Consider the following 12,964-nt stretch of genomic DNA (forward strand, 5'->3'; position numbering starts at 1 on the left):
AGATTTTCATAAATCTCGCCCAACCCCACCCATAAATTGAAAAAATTATAATTTTTTTTTGTTTACTTCACATTTTATATATAAAATATATATTATATAATATTCGGAAAGACTACTTTTTTATTGATGATAGTAATTATAAAATATAAATAATTGTAAATAATATAGTATTATAGTGGAATTTTTAATATAATAAAATTTGATAAATAAAAATTTTACTTTGTGATGACTGCTTGTGCCCCCCCTCCAGTTTAGGAACCACTGGAATAGAAGAAAATTCAGCAACGACACTCCAGATATATAGTACTAAACTACTGACTGATTAGTTTTCATTTTAATAATTAATAACTAGTAGTATAATAAAATAAAACAATTATTAATAATACATAATTTCAAACAATTTAGCCTGTAACAACATGTATAGGCATTTTATATACATTATTGTATTACATTTTAGTATGAATGCACATAGATTAAATATAATTAATAATAATAATATGATTATAATATAATTTAATCTATGGTATGCATTGCTACCATGGAATATCAGTAACTACAAATATAAAATTATCAGGAAAATAAAGTTTGTGTTTTTATCATTTTCTAATTAATTAAAAATGTTGAGTGTACTTTTTATTAAAACAGATAGAAAATTATGCCAGAAATTCAAAATCGCTAATAATTTTTCCATATTGATGAATATTTTTGAGTTCTTGACAGTTTTCTTGTAATTACAAAATTACTGCTTTTAATTCTAATTTCTAGCATTACCATTACGCCACTGCCTAATATAAACTATACTATGTACATATTGTACATAATGACATCAGTATCAATAATATAATTTAGCAATGCTTGTAGAATATACAATAAAAAATTAATATAAATAAAAAAATATTAATAATTTATACTCTGTTTTATAATTGTTAGGTTTAATAAATAGTTTTATAATATTAAAAAAAAATAATTATACTGAATAGTGCTTACCATATTATGACATACCGCATACGTGTTTACATACAGTTTCTAACTAGAATTGTTGTTTATTGCGAATAATTTGCGATTTCCTGTAGAACATATTATTTATATATATCATATATGTAATCGTGTAGGTAAGATTTAGTTGTATCAGTGTATGATTCGATTTTTGTTTATAACCTATGGTCACATTTTAAAGTCAAATAATTCTAAGGAACTAAAAGTCGCATTTTGTATTTAACCTCAGTTCATACTAAAATTAAACGCAAAACGATTTAAATAAAATTTTATATCTGAGAAAAAAATATAAGTAAGCCGTTTTAGTAAACTGCCTATTTTAAATTAAAATCAAAATTTAATTCAAAATCGTTTATAAAAAATACATATTTATGCATAAATACTTTATACGGCTATACACTTATACGTATATCTAGGTCCTAGACTAAATTATTATTTAAGTAGTTCATAAATGAAATGGTTTTTATTTTATTTTGATTTGACTTGAGCTTGAACACCACTCTTAAATCAAATATTACGATTATTCTTTGATATTATAGTATTTTGGGACGGTCGTGGTACAACTGAATCGGTGAAATGATAAAATGATAAGATTAACTGATAATAGCCACGAAAACTATAATAAATTAATAATACTGCATATCTATATAGTAGTTGTAATTATTATTATTAGCAAATTAGTTATTAACATTAAGTGTAAAAAATTAAAATATTAATTCTTCAATACTTTCCAAATGTTATTAATTTTTAGTTATTACTTATTAATTTTTAATCTTGAATTTAAGCGCTCAATTTAGCCATTAAAATATACAAACAGTAATAAAAATTTCTGTTGTTAATTAATAATGAACTTCTCTTAAGTGTAAAACTAGTAGTACATCAACTTAAGGATATGATTTTGTATGCTTTAATTTTAAGAAGTCGGGATCTCCTACCTCTGACGTCCACTACCAATTACCACTGTAGTAATGGCAAGAGTGCCATTGACTTAAAATTAATTAACAAGATTGTAAAGAATGTTTTAAAGAAAAATGATATACCCAAAAATAAATGTTTCCTTCGCATCAACGACAAAACCTATTAGTATGTATATATTTTTTTAAATGTTTGAATGACTTAATCAAAAATAAGCTTACATATAGGTTTAAAAATACTATCTTTAAAAAGTATTAAAAAAAGACTGTATATTTTAAAATATTAACTAAATGTAATGCTTAAACATATATTGATTAATTACTGTGTGCACATATATTAATTGTTTTTAATTGATACATTTTAATAATATTTTCTTACTGTAGGTAAAATATCTATAAATATTTTTTTTGTTACTTTATTATTATAAAAATAAATATTAAATATTCAATAATATATTTGAGTTTTTTGTTTAAATAAGTGTTTAATCCTTTAATGTATAATTTTTTAGATTATGAACATGTATAAATTTGCTGTATACTTAATGAATTATAAGGATGTTTTCTTCATTTTTTCTTTAATACCAGAGTTATTTGAAATCGGATATTTAGAATTTTTAAATACATTCTAAGACCATATTTTTAAATATTTGAGATTTTTGTACCACTTATTAAGATGTCAGCAAAATATTTATTTCCTTTCATAGACCCACGCTCAAAATAAAATGCTATCTCATAAAATAGTTTTTTTTTTTTTTATGATTTTTTGAGTAAAATAAAACTTATCACAAAAATTATGAAGGATAATATTTTTGAGTGTTTGACTATCGACTGTATATTTTATTATTATTTGACTAAGTATTTAACTTAAAAAATTTTTTTTTTGTAAATTTAAATAAATTTTATATTGTTTTGAGACAATATTTAGACAAATTGATATGTATACTCCCTAAAATATTATTCTTTATAATTTTATAAAAGTGATTTTCCTCTCAATATTACTCAAAAATATAAAAAAATCTGATTTTGCTTGAATGCAATTTATCCATGTTGTCCGACAACAAGAAAGAAAAAACATATAGATTTCATCCTTTATAGATACTTTAGTATCTATCTTTGATGAAATCTTATTTTTATATTATTTTTTGATACATATATGCCAAAACTAAAATTATCAAGCTGAAAAATGAATTTTTTACAATTTGTATAAAACATTTTTATTTTAATGATACATAAAATTCAAACTTTAATAGGTATTTTATTTAAGACTATTTTATTTTTCATAATATTAATGGCCTATAACTTGATATGTAATAAATTAATAATTTTAAATATTGTAATGTTTATCTATTAAATTTATTTGTTTTAGCTTTTTACCATGTTTAAATATAACTTGCATGGCCATGTGCAATCCTTCATATCCTCAAGTCTTAGCCTACAGCTTCTTAGAAGAACTAGCTGGAGAATTTACAAAAAAATATCAGCCTTTTAAAGTTGAACAAGCTTTAAGGCCCTATCATCTTATTGAATTTGGTAATATATTTAAAATATTTATTTTTAAATTGTTTGATGTATTTGCATAATTTAATATATACTTATGTATGCTACTATAACACAAACTTTAATGCTTTTTTTTAGAAAATTAGAAAAAACCCATAAAAATACGACCAAATATCTTAAAAATGTAATAAAATTGAATTCAGATTGTGATTGAGCTTTTCTTCAAAATATATCTTAGTTTTTTCTAATTCATCTAATTATTTTTCTTTACTCTTAATAAATGTATTTTAATTGCCATATGAACTTAACACACTTGACAAAATATTCTCCTATATCAAAAATAAAAAATACTTTCCCAAAATTTGCAAACATATGTTCATAAGTAACTAACATCCAAAAATTGTATTTTTAAAATAAAAACGAAAATAGTTATTTGTAGTGCTTAGTATTAAAAATTCATTATTATATTATATTTCCATTATCAAGAATATTTTAAGAACTTAGAAAATTATGTAGATTACATTGGTAATAATGTTCAGCTAGATAGCTTTAATTAAATGATTTTTTTTTAAGTAAACATACATTTTCAAAAACTTATTTTTTTAATCTTTATATTAATAGTTCACCTATGAAAAAAATTCTCCAATTATCAAAATTTAAATTACATGTTAAATTTTTAAATGTTCTGATGTATGCATGCAATTTTATAGTTGAAAATTATTTTCTGAGATCATACTTAGAAAAAAAAAATATTAATGTATAGTTTAATTTTATAAAAAATATACTGCCTATTGGTCAGTATATGGTTTATTAATATTAACATTAATTCATATTCTTACAATATAATTTAGATACTACTATACATCCTATTCAACAAATGTATAATAAACCGCAACAACTGACATCCAGAATAAATTTGGCTGAAATTACTCGTGATATTACATTAGATCCACCTCAAGAAGTATTTATTGTTGAAGAAAATTCTATAAATAATACTTGTACACAAGTTATTCCTCCGACTGTACGAGGTAAATTTAAAATTTATAATTAAGTCCAATAATGAGTTTATATTGGTATAGGTATAATAGAATACTTATAAATAAAAATAATAAAGTTCTACTTATAATCTTATATTCTCTACTTTTTAATGCTTTTTGAAATGATGATTTATTTAATAGTTTCTAAATACATACGTTTTATAATATTCTTCACTGGGTAAAAATACTTAAAAATTTAATACTAAATTCTTTATAAGTTATTCAATTTCCAATTAAAAAAAAAAAAAATTGAAAATACGTACTTATATTTTTATATGTATTTTAATTTTGAATTCTGACAAAATTTGTGAAATCATAAAAATGTTCAAGTTATTTTGTAACTATAAATTAATCAAATAAATAATTTTTATTCCTTAAATTTAAAATTTTAATATTAAATTCTTTGTACGCTTTTTAAGAAAAAAAAGGTTTACCAGAAAATCATATTAATTTTTAATAAGTGTTTGTAGTTTTAATTTGGACAAAATCAAATATTTAAACTATAAATAACAATATTCATTATTTGATTACAGTCCAAAAACATTATTCATAGGGAAATTAATACAACTATTGGATATATTTTTATATTTTATACATACAATATGTTCAATTGAAATTATTTTGGTAAAAATTAAATTTTTATAATTTATATCATAATATTAATAGTAAATTAAATTAATTTAATAGAAATATTAAAAAGCGTATCATGAATTAATATACTTGGTGATATAAGCTGAACAAACCATCTTTACTCAGCATCATTTTTCTTATGTAATGATATATCATTGGAGTCAAATTTAGTGTCTATCTCAATGATTCATTTGACAACTACCATGTAAAAAATAAGTGCCTTTTCCACCTTTCTTATGATTAATTTTAAATTTAATAACATAAAATTATTCTATAATGGCTTTAGTGAATGTAAATTCCTAATATTTGTAGAATTCTGTATTATATTTTACTTTTTTAAAGTAATATTGTAAAAAACAAAATGATATAATATGTATATTTATATTTGTATATTATTTTTGAGTATAAATTATATACCCAATATCTTGTTTAAAAATATAGGTAAATAATTAACATCATTTTTTTTTTCAGTTGGACCACTGCCTACTTTAGAACCTTTATCTTTCATTGATAAAACATCTTTAATTTTTACAATATGTTTAATTATTCATAGTATTGTCATAGTAATAGATACATGGAGGAGTTGGACGGCTGAGGTATGTAATATTTTTAATAATAATAATGATTTAAATAGTGTAAACAACATTTAGTATATACCTATACAACTAATTACATTTTAACTAGAAAATAATAATATGGATGGAAAATATTTATAGACTTTTTAATTTTTATCTTTTTACAAACCACTATTTTTCAATTTAACTTTATTAAAAATTAACTGTTGTACTGTTTCAGGATAATGACTCACTGGATACTGGTTGGCTTCACTTTTGTAGTATTCTCTTCAGATTAGCTCAAATTTATGTTCTTACACACAAGCAAATGTATAGATGGAAAATAGGGTGGACACTATTCTTAATATTATTAGGTATAGATTGGTTTCTGTATTTCAATGATGATATATGGCAGGTGATTTTAGTATATGTCATTACTACACTGACACATACGTGTATACTTAGACGGAAAATTGCCGTTAAGTTGCCACATTATCAAATTTAAACATGAATAAAATAATTTAATACATGAAAACTTTTTTTTAACGATATTTGAGCATTAAACATAATTTTTTAATCGATTACCTTAAAAAAAAAAACAATTTTCTTTTTTTATATAAAAATTGCAATATAAAATAAATATATTCTAGTTTTTTTTTTTTTTTTATTAATTTATTCCTGTTAATATATTATTTATTTATTATTATTGTTGTTTTGTTGATATAAAATAGTAATGAGATTTATTAATCTTATTTTAAAATACCCAAATTTGTAACAGTAAACAAAAATCAGTATTATCAAGTTTAATTGAACACAATATTTTGGTAATTTTATGTGTATAATTTAAATACATAATATGTGCTCAGGTTCAATATTTAAATTTTTTGAGGGTTTTATTTGATAATTTACTTGATATTGATACACTAGTCTTGAGGTTAATTCTGAAAGAGGAAAAAGTAAAATGGTTTTTTTCATTTACTACAAGATAATTTATTAATATTGGGTTAATTTTTTTGTTTAAGATGAATTTAAAATTTTATTATATTTTTTTTAACTGTAATTAAAACTTCTACTTTAGATTTCAATTTGTGAAATCAAAATAATTATGTAAGTATAAGTTCGTAAATGTGTATCACGGATATACTTAGTAAACTATACATGTTTTAATGTATATTGTATGAAAGAAATATATTATTATTTTTTACTATATTATGTAACTTATCTGTGATGACAATTTGTTACATTATGCTAATAAATAAATCTATTTTTACCATGATTTAAAATTAATTAAACTTAAAGATATTGGTTGTTTTTTATTATATTTACAATGCTCTTAAATTATTTTGAATTCAAAGTTTTTAACACTAATATTTGGTTCATAACAATAAAACCTTCTTATAGTAAGATTGTAAGAATCTTAAATTTATTTTTATATTAAATATAGGGTATTCTTAAAGAACAAATTTTTTAATATTGCCATTATTCAATTTATTTTATAAAAAATACATCACTACAAGTTGAGGTTTAAGTGTAAAGCACAATATAATTCATATTATCCCTTCTAATCACTAGACACATAGTAACTGCCAATGCAATTACTAATTACGCTTTTATAGACTTGTCTATCAAGTTCACTGATAACTCATTGAAATTCTTGCTTAAAATTTGACCAAGTTCACAGTCTATATAGACCAATGATTTAATGAGTCCCCAAAAGAAGAAGTTAAGTTTATCCAAGGGCAATCAAGGAAAAACAAATGCATTCATAGTGAGTAACTGTTTGGTATGGCTTTTGGGCAGGCGAATGATAGGCCCATACATTTTTGAAGATTAACATGAAAATCAGAAACAGTGAATGGGGATTATTATTGAAACATGATTTTCAATTTTCCTTAGCCTTTTCTAGATGATATGGACATTGAAGAAAAGTGGTTCCAGCAAAACGATGCTCCCTGTCATACTTTTGTTTCCTGAAAATTTTGACAGCCGACCCATTTCCCTGCGTAACAATCAGCAGTGGCCACCAATGTCGCGTGATTTACTCTCTATGACTTCTTCCTTTGGGGCTTCATTAAATCATTGGTTTATAAAAACAATTCATGAACTTCATTGCATTTTAAACAAGAAATTCAATAAGTTATCAGTGAACTTAATGGGTAAGTTTATGAAAACATGATAAGTAATCGCATTGACTAGTCATGTGTATCGAGCAATTAGAGGGGGTCATATGCACGAAATTGGGTTCACACTTTACAATCTTAACTTGTAGTGAAATAATATATATTATTTATTTTGTATTTCTTATAAAATAAAATTGATTTATAGAAAAATTAAAAACTGTGTTCTTTATGAAACACTTTATACTTAAATGATATTAATTATTATAAACTAGCACTGTTGTTTTTTTATAGTTTTTTATTTAGTAGGTAATTAATTATGTTCAATTTAAATACTCTTAGAGAATTTGTTGTTTTTCATTACTTAAATGATGAATATTAATTGAATTGCTCATTTATTTCTATTATAAAATTGAAAAATATTTTGTTATTAATCTTTACCAGGTTTATGTTTCATAAGCAGGAAATATATATATATATATGTATTTAATCATATTTATTTTTAAGGTAGAACAATGAAATTATCACTTAAAAAAAATATATATTTTAAGATTACCAGAACGATTCATTCCATCATTATGTAGTTTCAGTACAGTCTCGCATAAATATCCAAATTAAAGTTGTAGTAGTTAATGTAGCTTTATATCTACATGTTTATGAGTTAATTTCTTTAAGTTTTTCTTCGCATAATTCTCAGTTCTTTTTATCCCAATCAATTAATTTGAGAATTTAAAAAAAAAAAGTGATTTAGATTTTAGATTTTTGAAATCAGAAAGTGTTTCTACAAATATTTTTTGTGTTCTGACACAGAAAAGTGTTACATCATCACAAAGCTTTATATCTGAAACATATTTTAATTGAACTTACATGTACAATAGTTATGAAAGTTTAACAAAAAGTCTATTTTTTATTAAGTCTACTTTATTTTTAAGTCTACTTTTTTTTAATTTACACCAGATACCACTCAGTGTAGTTAATATAAGTTATAATATTAAAAATATATATTATATTGAATAATCTATGAAAAATGATAAAGAATCTGGTTATTCGCCAAATTGTTGAAATTAATTAAAAAAAACAAATGTAAGTCTAAAGTTAATTGTTTCAATTAAAAGCATTGTACAATGAATAATTGTATATGCAATGCAACAAATTATCAAAGAGTGTTAATTAAATGTTAAAAATGTAAGTTCACATATCCTAGTAATGATTAATAATAATGAAAATGAAATATAATAGTCTTAAAACTCAGGTAATCTGTAAAATGTGGATGTAACACAGAAACCAAATTGGTATTAGACAATTACCTCATAAAAATAAACAAGATAGTAGTGTTATTGTAAATATGTATTAAATTTGAAATAAATAATCAGGCACTGCCTAATTTTCTGAACTATTAAGACTTTTAAAAAACAAAAAAAATAAAAAAATTGTAAATAACTAAGAAAATTTAAAAATCAACATACCTACAAGGAATATTAATAAGACTCTTAAATATGGTATACAATTATACAAAATCTTAAAAACAATAAAACTAAGAATCTTAGGTAAAATTGAAATAATTGAAATTACTTTCAATGATTATTTTGTTTAATATTATTATGAATGTAGAAAATGATTTAACAAAGATGTTATTTGTAAGCATGAAAAATAATGTACCCTACAATGAAATTAACAGTAAAGATAAATTGTTGTCACTATATAACAATTAGATTTAATAATAGATAAAAAAAAAAAAACTTACAGACTACAATTGAATTATAAAATTAAAAAGCACCTTTAAAATAAAATAGATCTTCAGCTTAAGAACACTTCAACAACAAAAATCATTAAACATTTCATCTTCATTGATTCCTTCAAAAATATTTTGAATAATAGAGATTTCATTATTTGAACATTGATCTTCAATTTTTAATTCATTTCTTGTCCGTTTGGTTGGCGGTTCTTCTGTAAAATTATTAAGAACACTTTTGAATAGATTATGAACTACAGGAGTTTTTGGTTTGAAAACACTTTTAATAGGTGTTGATTGGCCAGAAGTAATATTTGTGATTTGGTTATTAACATTTGATGGTAGAGAATTATGATCAGTCAACATGTCGTGAAATTTTAAATTATTATTCATCTGACTCTTTATTATAACTGAATTGGAATTTTTATTTAAAGCTTCCGCACTATATACATTCCATTGCTTGGCTCCATTGACAATTTCATCATTTGTCATATCTGTTGTTCGAGTAACAATTACTCCTTGAATATCCTCTAAAATTTTATAAGTTATTATTTCAAATTAGTACATTAGTTTTTCTTAATCAAATTTATCAATACCATTCATACCAGAAGAACAACTATAAATGGCAACTAAATGATCACCAGTAATATTAAGTGTAAACCCTTTTAGTATTTTTTGACATAATACGCCAACATTGATCAATACTAAAACAGCTCCTATTTTTAATTGATTGCTAAATTGGTTCCAAACAGCTCTATGGATTGTTCCTCTAATATGTCCTGTTTTGTCGGCAAGTAGAACTGTTGGATCTGGTGATAAACAATCAATTTCTTTTAAAACAGAAACAAAAAATGGTATTTTGTCTGTGAAAGAACGACCAGATGCAGTATACGGAAGAAGTTTCTGCTTTATCCATGCCACATTAAATTTATCTAATAAAACATCAACATCGGTGGTGAAAAAATCTGATAGAAATTGTTGATACGGCGATGAAGAAAAAGATGAATCATTTGCTTGAGTGCACAAACTCTAAGTGAAAATCATTAATACAAGCCAAAATTAATAAAACATGAAATGTAGTATATTATATTTAAAATATTAAGGGTGAGTGTCTAAATTTTACTATAATTATAAAAGAATAAAAAATAATTCATATTTTGGTAATAAACTATACTAAATATTTGAAACAATAAGGTTAATTACCTCTTCTTTGCTATCATTTTCGCTAACGCTAATTGACATGTCCAAAGATTCTAAATTTAAAGGATCTTCTGAGTATAGATCTTCCTGGAAATAAGATTAAAGAAAACTGTATACTTGAAATAAATAAATAAAAGGTGATAAACAGTTTTTTTAAGCTGTAAATAAAATTATTAAGGATTTACGTTTTCAGAAAGTAAACCAGCAGGTCCGGGAAATTTTCTAGAAGTACATTTTGGAGTCATTATTTTTACACTCGTAATAGTTGTACAATTACCATTGAAATTTGATTTATTAGAATCTGAAAACAAGTGTTAGACAGAGGTAATTTAATAAATTATAAATTTATGATTTTTAATAAATGTAAGCAAAAAATAAGATAAATATTTATTATGTTAAATTGTTAAAAAAATTATATATCAATTTAAAATTTTTAAAGTTTACTTTTTATGTTTGAAGATTTTAATTGATAACTTTCAGAGTTGACAAGTGAAACCTAAAATAAGCAATACAGAAAATCATAATTCATATTTAACAAATATTATTTTGATTCATGGAATATAATTTAAGGACAATAATATTCAGGTAAATAAAATATATGATTTAAACATTGATTAATTTTACATAATAATATTAATAATAGTATAATAATGTATTCATAGAAAAAACCTCATTATGATCATCATCAAAATCAAATTTAGTGGCACAATCATTGTCCTTCAAAGGACTTATAGCACCTTCTATTATACTAGATGTGTTGAAAAAATTCTGAAACATAAAAATTTAAAAATAATTAATTAAAAATGCATATTACTAACAATATATTTTATATATTACTTCGTCATCTGAATCAAAATCTTCATCAAAATTTAATTTAATTCTATTTGGCTGACTTTCATTAAATGGTTTTATAATTTCTGGTTTGGATTGGGTTTTAAATATATTTTGTGGTATCTTAAAAATAAATTAGAAGAACTTTTATTTTTATTTTGGTTAAAGTAAAAACAAAATATACTAACATTTTTATCACATTTTTTTTTAGTATTAATAGTAAATAGGTACATATTTTATAATTGTACTTACATCATTATCCTTTTTTTGTTCTTTTGTTGTATCTGTTATTTTTAATTCAGTATTTTCAGAGTGAAAAGTTTTCAATTCAGAAACTGGATTCGATACATTAAGGAATAACTGAAAAATAAATATGATATGTAAATGTTAAACGATTTTATCTAAGATAAAAGTTGTTATACTTCATCATCATCTTCAAAATTTGAAGAAACAGGATTTGAATTTGATGATATTATTGGTGATCTATTAATAAAAGTTGGCATCTGGGTATTAAGAAATACCTAAAAAAAAAAAAGTAGATACTAATAAGGTATTTTTTAATATAAGTATTGGTTTAAATACCTATTAACTGCCTAATATAATGTACACATTAAACATTTATGTAATTAAATATAATTGTAAAATTAAGTTTTTATTAACACCTACAACAAGTTTTAAAATTTAAACTAAATTTAGTTTTAATCATAAAGTATAACTTTTATAATATATAAAATATATTTACTTCATCGTCTAAATCAAAATCTTCAAGTTCAAACATGTTTAAGATAAATCATTAACATCTGTCACAATAAATAATCACATTTTAATGGTTATTGAAAATAAATGAGCTACAAATGTATTAGCATGTAAACTATACAGTATTTTATCCGTTTATAATAAAAAAAAAACAAAAAGTCGTTAATAATTTAATTGAAAAATTATTACTGTTGGTTCTACACTTCCACGATAAATTAAAATGTTTCTGTTTTAATAGCAAGCTTCTATTTCTCAGCTGTTTATAGTTAATTTATATTTTGAAAGTTTTAATATTCAGATTATTCTGATCTGATGAATTATATACACGATATGTATGATTGCTTATTATTATTATTTTTTAACATTTAACATTTTTAAAACTTTATTATTAAATCCCGCTCAGTTGAATCTTGATAACGGTTAAGATAAGCGTAAAAACTAAAAATGATAATATATTATCTAGTGCTAAAAAACAGTTTTACCACATTCTGTTATTCTGTGATAAATTACAATACCATAATAATTAATTAAATTTAACCCCATTTTCGAATTTTATTTTTTTTGTTTTATAGCTATGAGCATGAACTATTAACTAAAATTTCATTATCTCAAGTATTTTAAAAAATTTAAAAAAAATCATAACTACGATGTAAAAATAAATTATTTTTATAAAATATTGTACTGTCTATATGTTTCGTTA

The 12,964-nt window shown here is 22.3% G+C and overlaps 2 protein-coding genes across 3 annotated transcripts; one reads left to right on the forward strand and one right to left on the reverse strand.

Moving 5' to 3' along the window:
• The first annotated feature begins 1,741 nt into the window (after window positions 1–1,741).
• On the forward strand, window positions 1,742–6,187 carry LOC112594196 (vesicle-trafficking protein SEC22a-like). The gene is made up of 5 exons (XM_025338862.1): window positions 1,742–2,079; window positions 3,277–3,440; window positions 4,259–4,435; window positions 5,546–5,670; window positions 5,870–6,187. Exons 1-5 carry the CDS (start codon window positions 1,889–1,891, stop codon window positions 6,131–6,133), a joined length of 921 nt encoding a protein of 306 aa, XP_025194647.1. The 5' UTR covers window positions 1,742–1,888; the 3' UTR covers window positions 6,134–6,187.
• A 133-nt stretch (window positions 6,188–6,320) lies between these two features.
• Window positions 6,321–12,635, reverse strand: LOC112594197. 2 transcript variants are annotated; one of them, XR_003114642.1, is made up of 13 exons: window positions 12,454–12,635; window positions 12,251–12,308; window positions 11,931–12,029; window positions 11,761–11,868; window positions 11,515–11,631; window positions 11,347–11,445; window positions 11,122–11,173; window positions 10,863–10,978; window positions 10,681–10,764; window positions 10,083–10,506; window positions 9,523–10,007; window positions 8,302–8,586; window positions 6,321–6,569 (listed from the first exon to the last, which is right to left on the reverse strand). XR_003114642.1 is itself a non-coding variant. In XM_025338863.1 (11 exons), exons 2-11 carry the CDS (start codon window positions 12,284–12,286, stop codon window positions 9,559–9,561), a joined length of 1,584 nt encoding a protein of 527 aa, XP_025194648.1. In that variant the 5' UTR covers window positions 12,287–12,308; window positions 12,454–12,635; the 3' UTR covers window positions 9,356–9,558. The 2 variants fall into 2 exon arrangements, 1 of the variants encoding a protein (XP_025194648.1); XM_025338863.1 differs by lacking the exons at window positions 6,321–6,569; window positions 8,302–8,586 and having other exon boundaries at window positions 9,356–10,007.
• Window positions 12,636–12,964: the final 329 nt, after the last annotated feature.

This window comes from Melanaphis sacchari, unplaced genomic scaffold (genome assembly GCF_002803265.2).
Source record: "Melanaphis sacchari strain LSU unplaced genomic scaffold, SCAv2.0 Contig221_pilon_pilon, whole genome shotgun sequence".
Taxonomy (NCBI): Eukaryota; Metazoa; Arthropoda; class Insecta; order Hemiptera; family Aphididae; genus Melanaphis; species Melanaphis sacchari.